The 25720-nt window shown below is 37.3% G+C and overlaps 1 protein-coding gene across 2 annotated transcripts in view; it reads left to right on the forward strand.

Annotated features, from left to right (window-relative positions):
- Positions 1 to 25487, forward strand: part of USP25 (ubiquitin specific peptidase 25) — an 88616-nt gene extending 63129 nt beyond the window's left edge. The window contains exons 14-26 of one of the 2 annotated variants that reach the window (XM_058045337.1): positions 360 to 568; positions 779 to 849; positions 4287 to 4515; positions 5782 to 5979; positions 7361 to 7500; positions 10161 to 10274; positions 12031 to 12126; positions 15398 to 15576; positions 16336 to 16414; positions 18184 to 18263; positions 22622 to 22745; positions 23433 to 23628; positions 24084 to 25487. In XM_058045337.1, coding sequence (XP_057901320.1) covers positions 360 to 568; positions 779 to 849; positions 4287 to 4515; positions 5782 to 5979; positions 7361 to 7500; positions 10161 to 10274; positions 12031 to 12126; positions 15398 to 15576; positions 16336 to 16414; positions 18184 to 18263; positions 22622 to 22745; positions 23433 to 23628; positions 24084 to 24256 — 1888 coding nt within the window. In that variant the 3' untranslated portion in view covers positions 24257 to 25487. The remainder of the gene's footprint in view (positions 1 to 359; positions 569 to 778; positions 850 to 4286; positions 4516 to 5781; positions 5980 to 7360; positions 7501 to 10160; positions 10275 to 12030; positions 12127 to 15397; positions 15577 to 16335; positions 16415 to 18183; positions 18264 to 22621; positions 22746 to 23432; positions 23629 to 24083) is intronic. The other variant, XM_058045336.1, reaches the window with a different exon arrangement.
- The last annotated feature ends 233 nt before the right edge of the window (positions 25488 to 25720 follow it).

The following is a 25720-nucleotide window of genomic DNA, read 5'->3' on the forward strand; positions in this document are numbered from 1 at the left end:
AACTGAGCATTTGTGCTTATTGGATTTTATAGTCATTGGCCATAAGACAAACTACTGTGATTTTTCTCTCTGCCACTTGGCTGTAAATGTTTCAAACCACAGTTATTTACATGTATGACATGATTTGAAATTGTTCAGTAGTGTTGTTGTTGTGCTAATATGTAAGGTACCACAAAGCTTTCAGAATTTAAAAACTAATTCCATATTGCTATTGTAGTTACATGCTCTGGATTGCACTTGAGGAAATTATTATGTTTAAAATGCCCATTTTCAGGTGAAAAGCTTATTTTTATGGTGTAACATTTAGTCTGTCTATGTGATGATTCAATTTTTATATTTCATGTTTTGAATGAATGCAGCACAATAGAGCAGCAGGGGCCTTCATCATCAGAAGTCCCAAGCACATCTCCTGTACAGAGATCAGTAATACATAAACCATTCACACAATCACGGATTCCCCCTGACCTGCCCATGCATCCAGCACCAAGGCACATCACAGAGGAGGAGCTGTCTGTCCTGGAGGGCTGCTTGCACCGCTGGAGGACTGAAGTAGAGAATGACACAAGAGGTAATGCCACACTGGGAAGGGCATTTGCTGTAGGAAAGGATTTGTGCACATGGGGGAAATCTTTCATCCCAGAAGGTGTAGCATTTGGCTTGTAGATAGATGTACCATGTGTGAAATGCACCCCTGTTTGGTTTTTCATGAGATAATTATGTAGTCATGTGCAGTTATACAGCCTTGTGGAAGAAAAGTTCTTTCTTCTTTGTCTTTCAGATTTACAAGAAAGTATATCCCGAATACATCGGACAATTGAGTTGATGTACTCTGACAAAACAATGGTCCAGGTAAGTACAGTTTTGGCATAACTGAAAATAGATCTTTTTTGGCACTTTTAAAAAATTCTTAGATGCTTGAAAACAGAGCAAGTATACAATTATGTAGTGTTTTGAGAGCAACTGTACAATTATGTAGTGTTGTGAGAAATTTCATTGCAAAGTCATAGTGGGTTTTGTAAGCCTTTAGTTGTGCAGTCAAATGAAAGACAGCGTTACAGTATTTTACAGGTGACAGGCTTAAATTCAGGCAGCTATGATGAAAAGCCCAAACATGTTCTACCTCTGATCCCCATTTTTACCTGAATGCAGATTTGCACAACAAACTTTTCTTGCCCTGATTTGCCCATTATTACTCAGTAACTTATGGCTTTAAGGTGATGAAGCATTAGACACAGGAAAGAACTGTTTACTTTGCTGCTTAGTGCCACTGCATATTGCAACTTCCATGCTAATACATGGAAATTCAAGACTCCTGATTTTGCTTTGTAGTTAATTCCAGTGAGTGGTATTGTTGCTATTGGCTTGTTTTTTTATTTTGTTTTTCTGTTTTTTTTTTTTTTAAACTTTGTCTAGAAATTGTATCACTCACAACTTTAATTATTAGTCTAAGCTATCTTCTAGCAAATTCTTATTTTGTGTAGTCTGAACAGTGTTTTTAGAATGTTTTGCTGTGAGTTGTGGCTCCTCTGCTGTTTCTTATGTTCACATACTCATCTTCTCTCACTCTGAGAGGTTTTAAGGCTAAAGATTACTTTGTCTGTTACTTTCTGTTAGTAAAAAAAACTATTTGCATTCCAAGTAAGATCTGTTCAGCTTACAGTTTTTCTTGAGGTATGTTTTCATTTTGTACATGGCTCCTAATAGTTACTGGCAGCTGAACTGTGATGTTAAGGATTTCAGGCAGATTTGCCTAGATGACTTTCTTTAAGCTTGCTACTAGCAGGCACTTTTTTCCCTTAATACTTGTGTTCTAAGAAGAAGGCCACAAGCTACATGTCATCTAACTGTAAAATTAATTAATTTAGTCACTTGCATCTGAATAATCTACCTGTGTTGGCTTAGGTGTAGCAGGAAGAAATACCTCTGGATAGCAAAGATACTAGTCAGCTCTCATTACAAAAGAAAAAAGAGATTACTTAGTAAAACACAAAGTAGGTGCTGAACCCATCTGAAATCACAGGCTGGGAGGGAAGCTGCCCTCCTGCAGCTCACCTGGTTTGTCCCTGTTGCTGTTTTGGCACAATAGGAAGGAGGCAAGTACACAGAGCTGTCTGCTTTTCCCTGCTTCCTCTGTCTCTGGGTGATTTGATAGCTGGGTGTTGCCCCATTCCCTGGGAACAGTTTCCCTCTGCAAAATACAATTGCAGGATTGCAGTCTTGAAGTCAAGTTCTATGCACATAAAACTAGATACATTTTTAAGACAAGCATACACTAGGAAGCATCCTGCAAATATTATATTTATGAACTATTTGATAAGCTCTTTGTTTTCTCATTTTCTCATTTCTCATCCTTTAGGATTCTGAGCAGATACAGTAGTCCATAAAATCTTTGTCAAATTGTCATATGAAATGCATTCCTGAAATCTTTATTGTTTCATTCTCCTGAATGAATGTTTTATCAGCTGCTTATTTATTTCCTTCCTTCTGTGAACTTGCTTTTGGGAAAGAGGCACAGTTGCTTTTTCTGTGGGAGTTCGTCTGGGTTATAGCAGCTTTGATGTATCTATTCTCCAGCTACATGTGATGGGGCTGGTGAAGCTCTATTTCTGATTTACAAGTACTAAATGTAAACTGAGAAGTTTAATGCCACCCATGTTTGTGTTGCCTTGTGCTGTTAATTACTGTTGATGTAATGGCTTATCACAAGAGATGCCTGTTGGCACTGATCTCACCTGTCCCCTGGTCACAGACCTCTGTGGGGAACCTTCCTGAAAGCTCAGTGTGGGTGACTGACAGCTGCTTCTCCTGGCTTGGAAAAAAGGGTGGGGACCCTCAAGGTGGCCCAGTTTGCATGGTTTTAAGTAAAACAATTTAAATTCAACAGGGATTTTTAGTTCCTGATTTTAGGGTAAGAAAATTGTTTTGACAAAGTGTAAAGAGACCCCTTTTTTATTAAATCAGGATCTGCATACATTTGTGTGCATATACAGAGGCTTGCAGTCATGTTAAGGAGGCTTTCACACTGGTTTAATAACAGATGTTAAAAAGCCCAGAGCATTCAGATTTAAGGACTTGTCAGGATTTCTTCTTGTGTTTGGGAGATTTAGAGTGTGGTCTGGTCTCTGGAAAGACAGGCTGTTTGATTCCAGCTGCTGTGCAGTCACTCTGCTTTACAGTTCAAGGGGAGTTGCATATCTCCAGCACTTGCATATAGCCTGGAAGAGAATGATCAGCTTAAAAATAACTTCAAGGAGTTTCTCCAGTCACAGATATGTGTGTGTTTGTGATTGTTGCAGTACTCAAATGATATTTGCAAAAAATACTGAGTACACCTTGAGTTAAAGACTGTTTATCTTCAGTCCAGATTGTGACACCAGCACAAGCTGGTTTTGGGGTTTTTCATCCCAGCTGAGCTGTTGTCATTGAGACACACTGAGCATAGCAGAGAAGCTCAGCTTTCCTTTTTATGTTGCATGTGCAACAGCAGGTTAAAATGAGTCAATCACTAAGATGTTCTCAAAGGACTTATAAGTAAGAACTCATTAATTCTGCTTCTCTCTTTCCTTCAGACTCCAAATTACTTAGGTAGAAACTGAGTTTCCCATTGTTCTTACTTGTTGGTTTACAGATGTAGCCTGTAATTCATTTTCCACTGATCCTAGAAACTGCTATCATCCTTTCCCTCAGGAGGAGGAAGGGACCTTTTCAGGTCTTCTGTGCTTTATAAAACTTTTCCTGATACAGTTAAAACAGTGGAAAACAGTTGTATTCCTATTCTACTGTGGGAATTCTATTTTTGGGTAACTGAAGCAGATACTAATTTAAATAAATTCTTTTACTGTCACACAAAAAACACTGAGTTTGAATTTGCATGCGCCTTTCCAGACTTTTTGACAGGTTTGCCAGATTGGAACTGAAGCAAATCAGAGACAGTCAAGGCTGAGTTATTTGAGGGTTTTTTTGATAGATACAATGAAGGTAGGAATATTAAGGAATTAAGAAAAGAGGATGAGTGGCAGTAAAGGCAACAGAGTAGACATATATGTCATATACTAATATTTTAAGATCTCCTGTAACTTGTAGTGGTAAGTAACATAGTTCCAAGTCCTTATGATTAGTGGGTTGCTAGTTTTACTTGTTTTTCCTCTGTGTTGTGTTTTCATTCTGATTAACTTTATTTCAATTACCTTTATTTCATGTAGCAATTACTGGTAGCATACAATAGGAACTAAATGCTGTCAGGGAGGGTTTGACCTTTGTTTTATCTCCTGTTTTGTTTTTTTAAGGTTCCTTATAGGTTGCATGCTGTCCTAGTTCATGAGGGTCAAGCAAATGCAGGACACTACTGGGCATATATTTATGACCACCACCAGAACAGATGGATGAAATATAATGATATTTCTGTGACAAAGTCAACTTGGGAAGAGTTGGAACGGGACTCTTTTGGTGGTTACAGGAATGCCAGTGCATATTGTTTAATGTACATCAATGACAAGGAGCAGTACTTGATACAAGGTAATGTTATCTACACAGATTCTGCATGATACAGAATAGCTGAATACATCGGTTGAACAAACTTCTTTCAGATGGATTTCCAGATTTTTGAAATGTTTTTAATAGTTATTGAAAATTTTATTCCTGCTAACTGTTAGGTTGTTTTTGTGGGTGGAGCAATTGCTGTTCAGCTTATAGATCAATAAAAAGAATGCCTGTGTTTCAGCATTATTAAGATTAAAAAAAAAAAAAAAAACAAAACTGTTTGTTAATTTGTAAATATTTAGAGAAGGGATTGCAGAATTTTGGAGGGTTTATCTCAATATTAGGAGAGAGGTATGGAAATGGAGAAATGAGCCATTTGACATTAAAATCCTTGTGTAGCTGCTTTTTTCCCCATAAGCTTCAGAGCCCTGATACACTCTACTGGAGCATGAAAACTTGAAAGCTTATGCAGTAAATTGAAATGTGAATAACTTAGACTTAGCAACCACACATCAAACCTAAGTAATACATGGGTTGGGAATTTTTTTTCAGGTCATATAGGAGTATGCAGCCATAAGACTTTGTATGGAAGTGATTAAAGAGAGGACAGTGATCCTTTAACACAAAGTTTTGGATAATGGTAGACAGAGAGCTATCTGTGAAAGTGTCCAGATATTCAGTAGAAAGTCATAGAAAATATTCAGGTTCCTGTTTTTTCATAGGGCAGAAGGCTCAAGTGCTCATTTGATCAGTTTTTAAATGAGAACCAATATTACCCTTGACATTCCTAGGTTGCCATGTTGGTGGTGCACTTGCAGCCATAGGGTGTTTGGGCCCCATAGGCTGCCTGTGCCATTCTGATTAAATCTGAGACTTGCCCACTGCATGGCAATTACTGCTGGTGGATCCCCTGGCATGTGGGATACCCCTGCAGAGACCATTCTCAAAGCAAAAGGAAGATTACTCAATTTAGTTAGTATTCTTGTCAGCTAGATTTCTGAATTTCTGTAGGTCCACTCTCCTAGTCTCCCTCCCCTTTTCTCTTGGGAAATTTAGGTGTGTCCAGCTCTCTGTGGCAGTAATACAGTCAAACAGTGGTTGGGGTTTTGTGAGCATTCTCTGAATGTTCACATAGAGTGCTTAACAGATAGTAAAACCAGTTAAAACTATTATAGTTTTGGGGATTTGGTGCTATGCTGTACATTTCTGGTAATTTACTTGTGGATATCTGTTGAACTTACTTTTTACTTTCTTTTGTCCTATTGTTTCTTTTTCTGAAAATTTTATTTCATGTTACCACAGAGGAGTTCAACAAAGAAACAGGACAGATGCTTGTTGGGATGGACACTCTGCCTTCTGATCTAAGGGATTATGTCAAGGAAGACAATAAACGTTTTGAAAAAGAACTTGAAGAGTGGGATGCAGAACTTGCTCAGAAAGCACAGCAGGAGAAATTGTTATCTCAGATACCCAGGGCACCAGCACCCTCACCTGCTCCAGGTTAGCTGCTTCCACCTGTTGACCAGAAGTCACGGGGGTTTGTATATATATTTTAGAACATAAGGAAGGAAGAAAAGGTTAATTAGTGTAATCTTAAATTACAGCTGTTTACTTGGCCAAGGTAACTATACTTCAAGTTTAGCCTGTTGGGGTCGGTTTTTGCATTTAATTTTTTATTTAAAGAAAATAATTATTCATTGATTCTTCTGACTTTTCCCTCCCAGTTGTCCTGAGGTTCTTTATTCTTTTTTTCCCCCATAGAAACTGAGTCTTTTTAAGTTAGGTCTTACCAGTCTGTTTTGAGGACTTGTTAGCCTGTAAATGATGTATTTCTTCTATTCAGGATGATTTAGTGCGAGACCTACATTCACATTTTAAATTAGAATAGCATTTAGATCCAAAGAGCAGAATAATGTATTTGATGCAGTGCATTGAATAGATTTAATGATAATGAGAGTAGGGCCTGCTTATGAAATTACTGTGTGGCAATTAGGGTGTTAAAATTGGGTGGAAAAGATTCTGACCAGCAACTGTAAGGCCAATGCTTGTTGGAACCCAGATAATAAGGACCACTGGCAATGATGATGAATTTTCTGTCCAAATGTTCTTATTGCTGTATTTGAGTCCTAAAGATTGAGCATACATTTCTCATAGCCATGTGTGACTGCAAAATAAGTGTAAGAGGTGCAGTGATTTAATGTGATTGTTTTGCATATTCTATGGAGAGCTGCTTCATCTTTTGTTATGCTTTGAGTTCGCAAACACTTTGAGATTTATGCTATTTCTTTTGTTAGTAATGGAAAGTACAAAATTAATGTTTAGTCTGCCAAAATTTGGTTTCATCATGTAAGGAATATAAGACACTATACTAATCAATTTGTTGCTCTCAAGTGGAGGAGACTGAGATCTCCCTTAAGGCAGAAAAATATAATGTATTTATTATTTTACAAAGCAAAAGTAGATCTTACACTCAGGTAGCTGGAGTTCATTCCATATGTTGAGTCTGTATCCCACAGAAACTCCGCCTAGAATCTCACCTTTGTTCTCAGTCATCCCTGATGATTGGTTGATGAATACCCCTCACTCAGGAGCCTCAATGGATCTATAGACAGGACAGGTCTAATATAAAATTTCTAATATAATATATTCCTAATATAAAATATTAGTTCCTAATAAAAAATCAGGGATCCATTTGTAGGGAAGTGTTTAAAATTACCTGAGACACAGACTGGTGTAAAGTTGTATTTGTGAATTGTGTCCTACCCTGCATTTTCTGTGTGCTTACCTTATCTATGAGACAGTGATCTAAATAAAACTAAATCAATTTAAAATTCAGGCTTATGTTAACACACAAAATTGTTGTCTTATTTCTGTCACTAAGTTCAACCTGGAGAACCAGAGTATTTAGAGCAGCCATCAAGAACTGATATTTCAAAGCACTTAAAAGAAGATTCTGTACAAGCAATCAATAAAGCTTTAGCTGAACAAGAAGATAGAGGTCCAGAAGCTATAATGGATACGGTGAGGACATTTTGAAGCTTGAAATATTTATTTTGCCTTTATTTTGCAAGTGAAAAATGATACAAAAACTGATAAAAGGGTGTGAGTCTGGAAATTTTGAACTGACAATTGCTTTTTCTTCAAGGACTGTCCAACACTAAAGTCCATTCAGAAACTGTGTACAATGGTAATGGGTGTAGTGCAAAAATAAAAATACTAAGATAGCTGTTCTCTATGGGATTAAAGTGCTTGCCAGGAGTACAGCATATTGTTCAAATTAGAATCAGCTGTTTGTGCCTGCCATCTTTTAAAAATGTTAGATGATTCCATGTATTTTTGAGGAGTAAACATTAACAGTCCATGTGAAAGACTTGAAAAATATTGCTTTAGACATTCTGGTTTTTATCTGGGAAATGTAAATACATAATTGAGTTCCTTTGATAGACCTGTGGAAGTTAATGTAGCTTTCAAAAATAAGGGGTTTTTCAAGAGTATTTTGTAGCTTTAATGCAGATTTACAACTTGGTGAAAATAATTTTTTGTGATTCATAGGATGCCTTGACAATCAGTGTTGGATGTTTCTTTTCACTTTGTACAAAGTGAAAGAGGAATGGGGCATTAACTATTTTATGGGTTATTAATGAAACTAATATTTGACATTTTCTTCTTGCAGCAAACACTTTCTTACTTCCCTATAAGTATGTAGATGAATGACAAATGTGTTTGCCAGAAAACTTTGTGTCATTAAAGCAATATATGCATCTGTCTTGGAACTGTATCCATAAATGTACAGTATGGCTTCCTTAGGCATCCCTAGTAACCACCAAGGATATGAACAGTTTAGATCTGTACAAAATATTTCCCAACATCAGGTGTGAATCCTCATTAAACAGAAGCAGTCTGGCCCCAGATACCTTACAATCTTTGAAAATTATGTGACAGCTTATTGGCACCCTGTTGACCAGCTGTGTTTTCCACTCTTGCTGTGGTGTCAGGAAGGCAGGGAAGCACACTTTCTCTGCTAAACTGAAATGAAGCTAACAGGGAAACTCACCTAACTCTGGGTGAGAAGATGCTCTGCCACCAAAGCCTTAGGCTGCTGCATATTGGCCTTTTTTGAGGTCTCAGAACAGCTTAGTGGGAAGCTGTTTAATATGTGTTACTCCAGCTGGAAAAGTGACTGTGAAGACACCATAATACATGATAAAATGTCTTCCATAAGGCTGTCCTCCTTCCAGGGTTTGTGGGCACCATCCCAGTGGGATGTGAAAGACTCTTAGACTTTTTTCAATGCATCAAGTGTTGTAGTTCAGGATGATGGCACTGGGCACAGTGGTCAGCCTTAGGACTTCACAAGACTCTGGTTGGGGAACACCATGATCTGTTTAATGAGAAAAAAGAAAAAAAACAAACCATGCAAACATTATTTAGAAACAAATGTAGTTCAATTTCTAGTTAATCTGAAGGTACTCTTTTAACATTTAAAAGCTGTTCTCTGTACTCCCAAATTTCATTTAGGCAGAATTGTGCTTCCTTCTCAGTGTATCATCATGCTTTCAAATTATTCCGCTTCCCTATGCATTCAGACATGCAAGCATAAATCCCATTACTTGCCTTTTTGTTTGTCCATTTATAAAAGAAGGAAAGGGAACATCAGCACATGTAACAGGATTGTAGGTTACTCACCACATGTTCATTTTTTCCATTTTGTGCCTTTTGTCTATTTTTTCTGCCTTCTGATTGCATAGCCCTCCTTTGTATTTATACAGTGTTGGGTGTAAATAGATACTGTGTTTTTGGAATCTTGGTTAAAAAGTGAAGTTGTTGTTACAGTTGCAAAACAAGTAGCATAGCGCTTGAAGGTTTAAGTTCTGCAAATGTTGCAAACTGCCTATTATTGAGTGATAGACCATAGGAGCCAATATTTGTCTCTGTTGATGTTTAAAACTTAATTTAGCATGTCAAGAATTTTAGTAACTAAGATAGTCTTCTCCTGATATTCTGTTTAATTTGTCTTCTAAAAGGAATCTGGTTTAATGTAATGCTTCTTTAAATGTTCTTTAAAAGGCTTTTTTTGGAATTTTTTCTCTCCCAGAGCATCGGGAAATGTTAGCTTTCAGTTTGTTTTAGTGCAACTTTAGTGCAACTTTTATCAGGTATTTCAGATATGAAGTATCTGACCTGGCCTTCTTCAAGGCTGGATGGATCCCTGAGCAACCTGATCTAGTGGTTGGCATCTTTAGGACTAGATGATCTTTGAGGTCCCTTCCTAAACTATTCTGATATTTTATAATATACTTAGTAATTTTGGGATGAAATGTACAAAAAATGGTGGTTCACTGACATCCTTTGCCAAGTGACTTAAGTTTGTAATGGATATTAGAGTTGTAATACTGGTATAATAACATGCAAAGATAGAATTAGTGAATAAAGAACAATTGAAATAATTTTAATAATTATGGTTTAATTTTAAAATGTACTGCTTAAAAAATTAGAAATATCACTTATATTCTCTAACTAGATACAGCTTCTGAATTTTTTCAAAATTTCAGCAGTGGACATCATTGCAGATCATCCTGTCAGTTTGCATCTCTCCATAATTTTCTTGTATTTTCTGATAATGATTATGATTATTCCTTTTTTCCCCCCAAGCATGTACTGATAATGGTTTTCTTCTGCAGAGCTCTGCTAATGCCCCAGCTCAAGCAGCTCCCACCCAGCGAGTGGTGGAGGTGGCGATCCCCGATGTGGGGACGTTTGTCATTGAGTCAGAGGAGGGGGGTTATGACGATGAGGTACTCGTGTGCACTGCTCCTCCTCGGGGCTTCCTTGTGCTGCCTGATGAGAGTTTTGGCATGTCTGCACACTGTGACACCTAACAGACTTCTGCAAAAACTAAATGCTTAGTGATTTGTGATCTTTAACAACGTCATAGTTTGTTGTGGAATATGGAAGGAAAGCACTACAAACTCTTAATTGGGCACGGTTTGCATGCTGCCTTTTACACTGGAGGTGTATCTGTCTCTTCAGCTCTGGAGGGCGAATGTTTGTGTTAGGCCAGGTAGCCTTCAAAATGCTGGTGATAAGACTGCACACTGCTGCATTATTTAAAAGGGGACAGGACACTGAGAAATGTTCTTGATGTTTGTGCTTTCTTGTCAGTCCAGTAAAGTGTGATCTCTCATTTGCCAAGGTTAAGCTTTTCAGGCTTTGGGGATTAAATTAGCCATGGAAATAAGCTGAAATTGATATGGCTGGTAGAACTGAATCTTGAAAATCTTAAAAATAATTCAGACTCATGTGGTACATGTATCTGCTAGTACTTGAGGAATAATTAAGGGGCCTGTTGTTTTTCTGAGGAACATTGTTTTTTGCTGCCCAGTTTCAGCAGTAGAAAGCAACACTGCTGGTCATCAAACTCCCCTTCATTGTCACTGCTTACTCCATGTTTGTTTTGGGAGGGAATAGAGTTGGTGCAGCCCATATTCTCAGGGCTCTGAACATGGGTTCTTGGGGAGTTTTAGCTTCCCTGAGCAAATGGATGTTTCAGGTCATTCTGACCTGGAAGTGTGATCAGTTATAACTGGGAGGATGGGGAATAAAATGGTTTAATTGACATCATCACACTGAGTTTAGCTTCTCACAGATGTGTAGTCTCCACTTTGAAAGAAATGAGATTTAACCTCATATAATGACCTGCTTGTTTGTTTTTAATTTTGTCCCCATGCCCTTGTCTTTCTAGAGGATAACTTTCTTACCTATTTCCCTATTTGTTTTGTGAGTGTATTCACTTTTGAAAATGTTTTTATGTGTGGGAGACTCAGAGGGAGTTTAAGATCCTTCATCATTTGTTGCTGCGCCAGCAATACCTTGGGCAGGGAGGGAATGTTTTCCTTTCCTTAGAGATAAAAAAGGGGAGAGGCTTTTCTGAGTAGCTTGGATGTATCAAATCGTGTGTAACTGATGTGAATAGCAGTGAGAGATGTCTTCTGTTTGGCTTGGTGTTTGTTAATTGTTTTGGGTATGATGTTTAAGAGATTGTCTGCAGATGTTTCAGGGATTGATTGCATTTGCAGCAGTGAGTCTCCTCTTTTGACCTTGAAATATGCATAAAACACAAGTGGCTTTAGTGCAGTATATCTCAAGTGTGATTGGATGATTTTTCTACTTGAAACTTTTTTTTTAATCCTTTCATGGCCATGGGTAGCACTCATTCAGTGTGCAGTTTCTGCTTGGTACTAATGCTGAACTGTGCATGTTCCTTTCCTGGGAAGTTTGGTCCATGTAACTTTTTTAACACAGATTTTTTTTCCTTTTTTTTTTTTTTTTTTTTTTGTAAGATTCCTTTAATGTTGTTACAGTAAAACTATACATACACATGCCATGATTTGATTTGCAGAATATGCTCACCAGATCTGTATTGAAGTGTGCCATATCAATGTATGCATGCATTAAGTTGCTTTTTCATTTTGCATGAGACTAAAAGCATATTGAATTTAGTCATTAAAATATTAATCATTCAAAACTTTTACCTTAAATCCCTTGTGGCAGGTCATGCTGACCCCGAACATGCAAGGTATTATCATGGCTATAGGTAAAGCCAGGAATGTTTATGACAGGTGTGGGCCAGAAGCAGGGTTCTTTAAGGTACAACTAACATTTTCAACTTTTTCTCCTCTGACTTTTCCTGTTAGATATGCTACTCCCTCTACCCCTTTCTGTATATAAAGTCTTTTCTAGCATTTATACCTGCTTGTCTATATCAGTCCCTAATTTAGATGTTTATCCCTTGAAATATACAGATATTTGCCCTATTGATGTCAGCAGCTCATAGACCTTTCTGCATTTTAGCTTTTTTAGTAATAGTAGTGAGTTACATATTAGTAATATGAAGCCTAGATGTGTAATCAATAAAAGTATATGGTTTTTTTCTCCTCTTAGTAATAAAACTCATGCCTTTGGTAGACTGTGGGACATAAGTTTTGTTTTTTTTACCTATGGACTTTTAGCCATTTGTTGTTTATTTCAAAGAGATATTCTTGGTTTGTACTCCTGAAGATTTTTAATAATTTTAAATTTCTTGCTTTTGTGTAACTGCATGGGTGTCAATACTATTTATTTAAGCAGTGGTTTATTACTGGGAATTAGACATTAGGCTTTTTATGGTGATTAGTCTTCAGTGTGACACCAGATTTGGAAATGTGTTCATTTTCTTAAATACACAAACTTCTGAGCACCTTTAGCTCGTGGCCTTTTGAATTTTCAGGATATTAGAAAGGGAGTTGCTTTGACATGATGTAAAGTGTAAAATACTCTCAAATGTGATTTGGAGAGGAGAAAGAAGTTTCTTGCTTGTCATTGAGTAGCAGTGTGTTTTCTTCTTAATCGTTATGATGTAGAAGAAATTCTAAAAGCCACAAAACCCCCAAACAAGCAACAAACAAACACAAAACCCTAACATCACCAACAAAAGCTCTGCAACCCCTTGGTAAGGAAATTGAAACCTCATGGATTGGTTGCCTGGTTTGTCTGTGTGGGTGTTTGACGTGGATACTTAGAGAAGGGTTATAACCATAATGTGTGTGCCGGGCTGTCTCTGTTAACTGTGCCTGGTCTCAGCGAAGGGAGAGACATCTGCCACAGCCTCTGTTCAGTGAAACTGGGTTTGCTTGGGATTTAGTGTTGGTTGCTTATTTTATTTTTAAATTTATTAATGAAAATATGTAAAGTGGTTTTCAAGTTGAAAAAAAAATCCTCATTTGATCAAATAACTCCTTGATTTGAATCAGAAAATTCAATTATATCTAATTATATTTTTTAATATGAAGGGTGTTTTGATAATTTTAAAGCAGAAAATTACTTCAAAATAAAATTCTATTTAATGCTTTAGAGTTATCAAAACAATGCTCAGTTGAAATGATTTTCAGTCTTTAATTTTGAGTCCTTAAACATTTAGGCTTCATGGGGGCAGAATGTCTGTGAGTGAGAAAATGTTTTGACATAAAGTAGAAAACTTTCCTTACTCATTTTCTGCTGGATTGTGTTTGTAATAGCTTAGAAGAGGTGAAATGTGATTCATTTTGAAGGAATACATTAGTATGAATGGATGCAGATGAAGTGGGGCTGTTTTGGGAGCAAAATTTTTGGTTTGGGATACATCAGATGAAATCTCACTTTTTCCCCTAGCTTACTATAAAAGCTTCTATGATGTCTTATAATACTGTTACTGTGTTCCTTTATGTGTTTGTTTTTGATGAAATTAGTGTTTCCAAAAAAACTGGAGGGGTTCTGTATCTTTGTTTTAATGTTACTCAGGTGAAACTCTTTTGGTGTGGGTCATTGTTACAGCCAAGATTCCATCCCCCTCTAGACCTCAGGTTTAACATGACTAACATTCAGATATTTCTTGGTCAGTGATCTTTTCCAATCATTGTTCTTTAACCTTTATAGACAACTCCTTGCAGAATGTTTCCTTTTAAGATCTTTGTTATCCTTAGTGAGAAAATGAAAGCATATAATACTTTTTTCAACTGTCTCTTTTTTGTGTAGAGAAGTAGTGGACTTTTTTCCATTTTGTTAAAGATTTCTGAATCTAGGATACCACATTATTTTAAAATTATTATAAAAATATAGGGTTTGTGTTGCATTTTTCCTACTTCTAAGTAATTATATGAAAAATTAAATGTCTAAATCAATTTATTTTTGCATCCTCAATAAACAAGGTTTAATTGTTAGCCATGTTAACTTTCTAATGGTGGAAGTTCTGATGTAAGATAATCGAACCTCTGTGGCTTTTGGCACTTATAATGTTGTCCTAAACATCCTTTTTAATGGTAATGCAAATCATGAGTATTTAAAGATATTGATGCAGAACATTCTCCTAAGTTTTAAAGATCTCCACGTGCTCTATGTTTAAACCTCTATGATTATTACCCTACATGTTTAGTCCTGAAACAAAATGTGTTATTAACAGAGGATGGGAGCCCAGATTTCTGGTATTACAGCATAAAGACACTTGAAATACTGAGCAGGATTCTTTTGTTGTGGGTTTGGTTTTTTTTGTGTGACTGCTTTGATGCTTTATTTTGTGCATACGTTGTATTGAAACTTTGCAAATGTGTTAGGAAACCATCTGATAACCTCCTTGTTTTCAGAGGGAATTTGTGTGTGTTAACATTTGTTACCATTTTTCTAATTCTTGTTGCTCCTGTTCATGCTCTATAGTTTCAGTGAGTAAAATCTAATGAATACATCAAATGGCGTTCATTAAAACCTAATGTGGTGGCAAAGCTGGAAAAGTAAATTACTCTGATGACCTCTAAAATTTCTCTAAAATATTCAGGGAGGGCTTCTTCCTGCCCTATAGAGCAGTGCTGTTCATATGGAATTATTATTTTCAGAAATCCTATCAATTGTTTTTCATTGAAGGAGATATTCCATTCCCACTTGGTATTTTCTGTATCATACCCATTCACTAAACTTTCTGTAGGGTATTTTTATTCATGTCTTTGCATTTAACCATGTATTAGAGGTACTTTTTTATCTTGTGAGTCTTCAGAAAATTTCTTAAGGTCAAGTACCTGAAATCTTATACTTGTCTTGGGTTCTTGGGTTTAAAGAAACCTTTCTAAGGATTGGATAAATCTCCTCTCAGGGAGACATAGCACAGGATTGGAACTACTTTTAAAGGGAAGGTTTATTTGGGATATTGTCAGACTTAACTGGTGAGAGAGAGTACCAACTCGACAATTTGTCTGTGGAGTTTTAAAAATATAGTTTAGACGTCTTAGGAGACTAGTCTGTGGAACTGTTAAAAATTTTTATAGGCAAAATGTTATGGCACATAAAGTATCTTGTGTCTGTGATGTCTGAGTTGAAAGCCAGAAGAAATAATATCTTTTTCTTTTAAATTATGTAGGCAATTAAGTTGGAATACACACGTCTGCTAAAATTAGCCCAGGAAGATCCGCCACCTGAATGTGATTATCGTTTGCGTCATGCCATTGTTTACTTCATCCAAAACCAGGCACCAAAGAAGATAATTGAGAGGACATTACTGGAGCAGTTTGGAGATCACAATCTCAGCTTTGATGAAAGGTAATAAGATCTGCACATCTCATTTCCTGTGTTCATGGATATTCTCTGATGTGTGGAAACACCCCTTCATATTTGGCTGGTGTGTTTGGCTTTATCTCCTGGTTAATAGCTTGCACACTTACTTTGTAAAACAAATCATCTTTATAAAAATCCCTGCTAAAAGACTAATCAAGAGGTTGAGTTTCTACTCATCTAAAATAAGTAGAAATGCTCAGTGTTGTTCATAGTCTTTCACATAGTTTTTTGTACTTTCTTTCACTGTGTTTTCTCACTGCTCTGAAAGGCAGTAGCAAGAGCAAAGCCTTTCCAACTGAGTGACTGCCTCCAGATCAAGACTATGTCTCTCTTCCACTCAAAATTTCATCTACTTACTTATATAAATAGATAAATTAAAAGTTAGAAAACAGTCTGATTTCTGTGTGGGGAATAATCTTCTAAACTTCTGCAAAGTAATTGTCAGGGAGTTTCAAATTATCTGAAATTTAAAATTAAAAGAAAGACTGAGCAATGTGGCAATTTAGTGAAATAAAAGACATAATCCTTTAAAGAGCACAGGCCTCCATCACACATACTTCAAAAGTGTGCCTTCTCCTGCTGATTATACCATGCATAATAAAATGTACATTTTCCAAGGCATTTTCATACTGGTTTGCATAAAGCTGTAGCTCATACTGTTTGAGGCTCCTGTCTTTGTAAGGATAATACCCTCTGTGAATTTCCAGTAATATTTAATGATGTTATTTTTTTGCTTTTTGTAAGGTGCCGTAACATAATGAAGGTTGCTCAGGCCAAACTTGAAATGATAAAGCCAGATGAAGTAAACATGGAGGAATATGAGGTCAGTATTTCTTATGCTTTAAATTAAGTTGTAATGTGAAATAGTTATCAGTAAAGCTGAATTTTGTTTTTACAAATTTCTTCTTGTCTCAGACTGAGAAGTTAAAACTGGCTATTTATTTAAAGCCCTTATTTGTCTAAAGGCTGCTCTTGAGCCAAAGCTGTTTTTTCCACTTCTGTAATTCCAGTGTCTGAGCCATTAATAAGTGTCACGTTGGAATCTGTCCTTACTTTGTTAACCAGTCTTGACGTCACTAACAATATTTTGTAATTTATCACCACATGAGCCACATGGCTGTGTCTAGGCAGCTGGCAAGGAAGGAGGAGAGTAGTCTGTGCCCAGCCTTGCTCATCTTGAGAGCTGCATAGCAGGCACAGTCCCATTTGTGCTTCTCCTCCAGTTATCTCTGCAGCCATTCCCATTGTCTTATGAACAGCAGATTCTTTTCTTTGCTGAGACCATGCATAACCAGCTTATGCATTTAATTTTTCCTCCTGGGTTGTTTAGAAAAACTTGGAGGGAAAGTGAGAGTGAAAATTGGACATTAAATAATCGTGACTAATAGTTACTAAAATAATTCATCTCACATTTAAAGCTAAGCTGTAGCTGATTTTCCAGCATCAGTTTCAAGTCTGAGTAACAGTGTTCATTAAGACCTCTTAACAGTGGGTATTTATGTCCTGGGCAGATTCCAGTGCAGCACCTGAACCTCCTTGTTGTGTTGGTAGGTCCAAACAACTTGATCAGGAGGATAATGGGAGTAATCTTCCCCTCACAAATCCAATGAAAAATATTTTAATTTCCACTTCTCATTACCAGGGTTAGGACCTACAGTAGATACTACTGCATTACAGTGTGCCTCTCTAGCCACTGAGAGGGGTGACCCTCAGAGTGGCATTTTAATTGCATTTTCTTGGCTTTGCAGAGCTCATTGTTTTACCATTCTCTAAATGATGCTGCACAGAGAGAATAAACAATTCTGAATTTGGCTCTAAGAGTGGGGAGATCTTCTATTCTTCTGCAGAAAAGTGCCCCTTTTTTAGCTCCTGCAATAGGTAGTTGGGGGTTTCACCATAGATGGTGTCAGCTCGGTATAGTGAGCTGGCATTTTATGGATGTTTTCTCAAGCTCTTTCTGTTGAATCTGCTAGTAGCTGTGTCTTATGTCTATTTTATTTTTAATAAATTGAAAGTCAGCACTTAACCCTCTGTAGAGAAAGTGCCTTTCTCACCTGGGCCATTTACTTGTAAAGTGAACCAGGAGTCACTTGGTGTAAATGGTGATGCAGTAAGATAAATGTTCTGCTTCAGCACCAGCATCTCATCAGAGCTGCCTTTGGGTTTTTCTAGCACTTCCCATGTAAATTGCTCAGGCTTTTTCTGTGTCATTCTTAAGGTTAATATTAAAAATTAAGGTTAATATCTGGCGTATGAAAAAGCTTGCCAAAACCACCTGAGTAATGTAGGGAAGAAAAAACAAGATCTTGTATAATTTTACCTGTGGTTCTCCAAAGATGCTTTGTGTTCCTTTCAAATGGTAATAGGTTCTGTAAGAATAATCTCATCTAGAAATGTTTAAGATATTTAAGAATTTTCTTTTTATTGAGGAAGGGTGGATTCTGGTGGACTTTTCTCATATGCAAGCCTACTGGCATCCTTAGTACTTACTGTGACTGGACACTGAATTTAACTGGAGGCGGTTTTGTGTTTTAAAAAAATTATATTTCATTTTTGTGGATGAAGTTCTATTTACCCTTTTTTTACATGCAGAGATGGCATCAAGACTATAGACATTTCAGGGAAACAACCATGTTTCTCATGGTAGGATTGGAGTTTTTCCAAAAAAAGAGGTAAGTGGTAGTATAGAACTCAAATGTAGTGGAATGATGTGAAAGCAAAATGTAATATTAATAAGTAAAGCTGTTTTCTAAAATAAGAAGTGTTTAATTTCCATTTCAAATCTTTTATCAAGCTATGGGTTCTTTTCAGAGCACCCTCCACATGCACCCCTATTTTTCCTTCTATTCTTAAATGCTCTGGGTGTCACTCTGTGCACATACTTTTATTTGCTTTCATTAGCAGACACAATTAGTCAAGGCTGTGTCTTTCCTGCTTTTTGGCTGGGACTTCCCACTAAAGCAGTTTTGCCTTCTGCATTAGTCTGAGCCAAAACTCCACCTGTGGTGGCCTTTAAAGGTCAGGAAAACAACATATTTGAGAAAAACTGTCATGCATAGCTGTCATAGTTGTAGCTGATTGTCCTTAACTCTGTGGTGATTCATTCCCTTCTCTTTTTGAACCAAGTCAGAAATTGTGGCTGTATAAAATGGGTGACATTTATGTACTTAATTCAGAACAGCTCATATTTATTCTGATCTACACATGCAACAAGAATGTTGATTACAGTATAAATGTAGTCAATCACTGATTTTTCATGTATAAAACAATAGGTAGGGAAATTTGTAGCAGGAGTGAAATTTAATTCTTTCTCTCTTTGTTGAGTAGTAAATTGCTCCATATTTCTCATCTTATATCTTCCCAAAAAAGGCCCCAAACAGTACAGGAAAATTAATTGCAAAAGACACAGCATTGCCTTTGTGACATGATACCTCTTTTAATAGTGACTAACACCATGAGCCCAGAGTCTTGGGTTGTCCTTGGGTTACCACCATGTAATAAACAGTACATTTACTAATAATCTGAATTGAAATATGCTACACTATTGGTCCTAAACAGTTTGTGGACAAAGGTTAGTCAGAAGATTGCCTGGCTTATTTGAAGTCTGGTGTTGCTTCATTCCTTAAAGAGGCCTTGTTACAGGCCTTGGTGTTGTTTATAGGAAGCCCTTCATGCATTCTCTAAGATTACAGGAGGGTGAAACATCTTCAAGTTCTTTGGCACTGGGACTCCAGAGTGGCACCTTCAATTATAAAATACCAATGTTTTCAATAAATTCCTTCTTGCCATAATATAATCTGGTTATGTCATGGAGGAGAGAGGGAAGCACAGGTTTGTACTATGTGCTAAATGACCTTCTCCACTATTTACAAAAACTTGCAGAATTAGGTTTTCTTTTGTTAGAAAGCACCTTCATAATTTAAAAAACAAGCCTATTATCACCAAGGTGATAATATTACACTCTAATATGGGTCAGAAATAAAAGGTACAATTTCAGAAGTGCTTCATGAAGTTTCTGATACAAAGATAGTAGGACTGAAATATAGTTAGTGGATGAGTGAGATCTGGCTATCCAGTGAGTGACCTGCTCCAAAGACATCTTGTGCAAATACATACCTGTGTTTCAGCTTCGGGTTCCCAAAGGTTTCAGAGACTTACAGAGATGCCCACCTTGCACACTTGAGAGAGCAATGGTACCATCCTTGTGCTGGAAACAAGACTAAACTGCTGATCCCTGTCAGTTCATTCAACACTAAAATCATAAAAACATAACTTCAGAAATATTTCATGAAAGGATAGATTTTCATACTAGAAATATGATCTTCATTAGTAGGACTGTTTTGAGGCTGTTTTTCCCCCACAAACCCACCTCTCTGCTGACAAACTTTTCTTAGCTTCAATAACACTAAGCAATAACCTAGCAGCACTCGATGTCTTGATGGAGCCAAAAGTCAGCCTTTATTCCAGCAGTATTTATTTCTTTAATTGTAATGTGTTGAACAAACACAGAAATCAACATTAGTTTGGTATATCTTTTTCATGCCTACTTTCAGTGGTCACTTGTCACTCATCCCTGATGGTGAGTGACAAGGCCCACTTTTCACTGCAGGTGGAGAATGAAGGGGGCTTTCAGGCAGATCTCTGACTTTAGTGTGGAGCAGTAACCTACTCTGGCTGAGATCAACCCAGGCAGCAGCTAATGAACCTTGCCTGCAGCTCACTCTTGTGGCAGCAACTTAAAAGTGAACAAACTGTATGCTTTACCAGTTGCCTTTTAAGTTACTTGGAAAGCCAGTACAGCTTTTCAATTTTGACTGAAATGCCTTTTTCAAAGCAGTGCTAAAATTTTGCCATTCTGTGCTTCCTTGTCTTTTCCAATGCCTCAACCTAGTGAGCTCCAGAAATTTGTGAGCAGCTTCAGTGATTTTAGGTTTAGTCTGCACACACCTGAACTTATGTGCAGTTCAGCTGTGAGAAGGCAGAAAGCTCATCCTGAGCCCCGTGGGCAGCAGGGCAGGGAGGGGACTCTGCCCCTCTGCAGGGCTGCATCCAGCTCTGGGCTCCCAGCACAGCAAGGACAGGGACCTGCTGCAGCCAGCCCAGAGCAGGCACCGAGGGCATCAGAGGGATGGAGCACCTGCCCAGTCAAGACAGGATGAGAAAGTTGGGGCTGTTCAGCCTGAAGGAAGAGAAAGTTGTATGGAGACCTGAAAGCAACCTTTGAGTATCTGAAAGGAGCCTACAAGAAAGATGAGGAGAGACATTTTACAAAAGCATGGAGTGACAGGACAAGGGAAAATGGCTTCAAGCTGACAGAGAGAAGGTTTGGATTTGTTATCAGGAAGAAATTTTTTACACTAACGTTGGTGAGGCACTGCAACAGGATGCCTGGAGGAGCTGTGGCTGCCCAATCCCTGAAAATCTTCAAGGTGAGGTTGGATGGGGATTTGTGCAGCCTAGTCAAGTGGAAGGTGTCCCCATGCCCATGGCCTTCAGCCCAGGCCACCCTATGATTCTAAGGATCTGTTTGCTAATTTTACTGTAGTCCCACTCCTCAGACCCAAGATATATAAGGAGTCTGAGTTTGGATATATGGTCATGATAATCTAATATAATTTACCTTGGTGTTAAATGGCACCACAGTTGTTTCAGGAAAGGGTCACACATAGGTGAGGGAAGGAGCAAGAAAGGGTGATTGGCAATAAGGTCACTATCACCACTGAGTTTTAATTTGCATCAACAGAGGTATTGACACTGTAGCTGCAACCTGCAGTTTCACAAAAAACTGAATGAAGAACAGGAGAAGGTCCGCCCCCTCTGGCTTTATAAACAGCAGTTTCAGTTCTTGTAATCATCTTTTCTTCCCCTTTCCTCCCACACTAAATTTCCATCTGTCTGGTCAGTTTTATTGGTGACCAGTGGTGTGAAGTGTTTTCATGGCTAGGAAAAATGGAGTTGAAGTAGCCTTTTCCTTTATTTTTATGTTGTCTCATTGGGAGGTATTACCTTACATCCTGAGTTATTTACTTTGGAAAATTCTTGACTTGCATTCAGATATGCTCTGTGTGTCCACATAATTTTTAGCCTTTTTCAGTAGCTTGGTAGTTTTTGTAGTTTCAACTTGAATCTCATCAAGAGGGAGTGCACAATTTCATGTTCCTTTAACCACTCCCTTAGGAAATTTCTCTTCCTAAATTTAATTTTTTATTATTTGAATAAAAATGAGATATCAAACTGCCTGTTTTTAGGGTAGCTACCGGAACTGCTTTCAGTGCTTGACTATCATAACGGGGTCTTTGTAAATCAGAGAATTAACCATTTCAGGTGTGTTTGCAGGAGATGATGTGCAGCAGTATGAGGGGAGATTGTTCATCTGTGCATGAAGGGATCTCTGTCAATTACTAACTGACAGGTTCTTGGGTGCTCTCTTATTCCTTCTCTACCAATTAGCCTTGCATTTATCTGCTGCATTCAGATTAAAGGCAGAAATATCAACAGTCTGACAGCACTTCTGCTGCTGAAATTCTGTGATGGCTTCTTCCATCACATTAGATTTCAAGTAACTTGGAAGAACTTTCAATTAGTGAAGCTTAAAAATTCACATTTGTTGTTTTAGAAATAAGGCGACAACTTTAAATCTTATTTGCTGAGGTGTAGAATGCTGTCAAGATATTCATTGCAATGGAAACACAAACCCAATGTGACATAAATGCAGTCAGGAAAAATTAAATTTTCATAGATACTCAAGGCCAATCTAAAGATGCTTTTGAAGTGAGTGAAATGATACTCGTTGGTTTCAGTGAGCTTTGGATCAGACATCGTTTGTAATGATCTAACCTAATAATAAAATAATTTGTTCTAGTGTGTGTAAAAGACAAAATTGTATGGTTTAAAAATAAAATTATGAAGAGATTGGTGGGAAGGGGTGGACTTGCCATCCAGCAGGTGGAGTTATCTGTCCTTGGAATAGTTACCTTGAGGCAGGTGGTATGTGGATGTTGCACCTAATGCTTTTGTTTCTTCACTTCAGTTACATGGAAGCCTTGCTCTACCTTATCTATGCTTACCAGAATAACAAAGAACTCTTGTCCAAAGGCCCCTACAGAGGGCACGACGAGGAGCTGATATCTCACTACAGACGAGAGTGTTTGCTAGTAAGTGAAGGGGAACTGTATGTCTCAAAATGTTGAGTTTGCTGCATAGCTCTAATAAAATTAATTAATAGTAAAGTGTTGCCATCATGTACAACAAACCTCAAACCTCCCTGCATTAGTAATTTAATAGTGAGGCTGTAAGAGGAAAAAAAAACCACAAGTAAAAAAGAAAACATTATTCCCCTGATTTTTTGTGAGTAGCAAATAATTTTCTTTATGATTATAGTGGGCTCACTGCAGTCATGTCTGGGCTGGGTGGGAGCAGTGGTTGGTAGTGCTGGTGAGCAGGCTCACCCTGCTGCCATGGTTTGATGGGGAGACAAATATTGGCAAAGGCATCAGCAATGATGCCTTGCCTGGAACAAGGGATTTTTTCCTTGTTTATGTCACTTTTAACAATAGTGAAAAAAATAAAAGCTGCTGATAGAATCTCAGTCTTAACAAAACAGCTGCAAAATTGGAGTTGGCAGGTATGAAATGAAGTGGCTTGAGGAACAGCACAAGTTCAAGTGGATTAGTACACCATATGCATCATGGAGTAAATGTTAAAATACAGCTGTGATTAATACAAACTGCCAGGTTATTCTGTAGGAAGACTGTGCTTTAAAACAAAGTGATAATGATGCATGGTAGACTGTGAAATGCTGTGGACTTAAAAGCTTTCCTTTTTTGTGGTGGTTTCTGAAGAAACTGAACGAACATGCTGCAGCACTGTTTGAATCGGGAGACGATCAGGAAGTAAATAATGGCCTGATCATAATGAACGAGCTTATTGTCCCCTGTTTGCCATTACTGCTGGTGGATGAAATGGAAGAGAAAGATATTGTTGCTGTGGAAGATATGAGGAACCGTTGGTGTTCCTATCTTGGACAAGAAATGGAACGTAAGTAATTTATTATCAAGGTAAAAGGCTCTTGTGCACCTTTTTTATAAGTATGATGTTTTCAATATCTGGAATTAAACCTGTATCTTTTTTACCTCATTAATGTTTTTTGAGCTACCTTGACTTTTGAATAATCCTGTACACATTTAAGATTGTTTCTGTACAAATAAAAGATTTTTTCATATGTTGCACTATCAAGCTGTAAAGGAAACATGCTTTTCGAATGGGAAAAGATTTGTGATGTTAGACTATCTAAAGGGGAGTTTATATCAACATCTTACTAGGAATTGGTATGTCCTAATTATGTCTTGGTAGGTCTAACGAATCTGAATTATTCCAAGTGAAACTCCTCCTCTTCTACCCACTAATTAAAAAGAAGTCAACATTGGGCAGAAAAAGGACAATTCTACATGTGGACATCAATGCTTATGTTTGTTTTTCTGTTTGATTTGCAGCCAACTTGCAAGAAAAACTGACAGATTTCCTGCCAAAACTGCTAGATTGTTCTACAGAGATTAAAGGTTTCAATGACCCGCCAAAGTTACCCTCCTACTCCACACATGAACTGTGTGAAAGATACGCCCGAATCATGCTGTCACTCAGTCGAACTCCAGCCGATGGAAGATAAATTCTGCAGACCTTCCTAAGCACATTGTATAAACTTTTTTAGTTCTTAAACCTTGCCTTCCTGTCACAGGGTTTGCTTGTTGCTGCTATAGTTTTTAACTTTTTTATTTTAATAACTGCAAAAGAGAAATGACTGTACAAACTTTAGCCAGACTGCAAACGATTAAAGCTGAGAATCGCATGGCGCTCAGTCGTTTCAACCAGAATTGATGCAACATGCAAGTCTGATCATTATGGCAAAACTGCTTTTTTGCCATTTATCTGTTACAGTATTACTTTGCTTTTATCTTAAGATCCTTTACTTTATCAACAGCTGTCTGGATCATTTTGTGACTGCAACTACTTTAAGTGTCCAGTGCTGTGTAAATACATGGTACTTGGTAGCTTGTAAATGAAAAGAAAGAATAAAGTTTTATTTATGGCTACTTCTGTGTTTGCAAGCAGATACCTTGTATATTATTGTAAAATACGGGTATTTTTAGAAGAGATACAGTATATTGATGGGTTACTCAATTTTATAGACAAGGTTCTTTAGGATTTATGGCCAGTTTCCTTTCAGGTACTCAGAGATTACTGTATGTGAATATATTGAAAAACTGTCACAGTATTATACACAATGGTGTTTTGTATATTCTTCACTGGTCTGTTTGATACTGCACCTGAGCACTTTAGTGTGCGTGTGAATGGCCATGCCAAGTCTTTTCTAATGGTAGGGACTGGCTTCTGAAGCAAAACAATAATGGCACCTTGCTTCTCTTCTTAGAAAAAAATTTAAGTAAAAAAATTAAAATATTTTCAGTCTAAATATATTACATCCTCTAAGCAAAGCTTCTTTGAATTGGTGTAAGTGAAGAAAATAAAGATTTTAAAAAACTGAATTTATGAAGCTTAAAGATTAATCAATTTTAATTGGTTTTTGTGTCATGTAAATGACCAGAAAGAAAATCCTAATTTTAATTCTTTACTTGAAATGGGTTGCTATTGTTGCAACAAAATATCTCAAAAATCTTTTATCTGTCCTAATTAAATTTCTGTTGGAAGTAAAAGAACATATCTATCGGGCTTGTTTTGTAGAACTGAAATACTGTCTGGTTTTAATGAAGAAACTTAATTATTTTGTGGAAAAAGAGATTTAATGCGTCCTTAGGTAATCCTGTTACCTGACACTATTTTGATTCCTTCTCTTTTTAGAGAACGTTTTGTGTTAGATCAGTAAAATATGTGAATATTTATTTGTATGTTTTTATTGGAGCGACACAACTTTTCCTTACAGGTTTTCAAGTGGTGGTTGAGTATCTGCTAATAAAAACCACAGAGGGAAGGGAATGCAAGGAGTGATGAAGTTCAGACCACCTAGAAGTGCAGAAATGTGGGCATCTCATAAGCAAGAAGCAGCAGAGCTCAATCTTAGCACGTATCAGTCTGAGAATTTGTTCTCTCTGGAGAAACACTGGATCACAATGTA

Source organism: Melospiza georgiana, chromosome 2, assembly GCF_028018845.1.
Source record: "Melospiza georgiana isolate bMelGeo1 chromosome 2, bMelGeo1.pri, whole genome shotgun sequence".
NCBI lineage: Eukaryota > Metazoa > Chordata > Aves > Passeriformes > Passerellidae > Melospiza > Melospiza georgiana.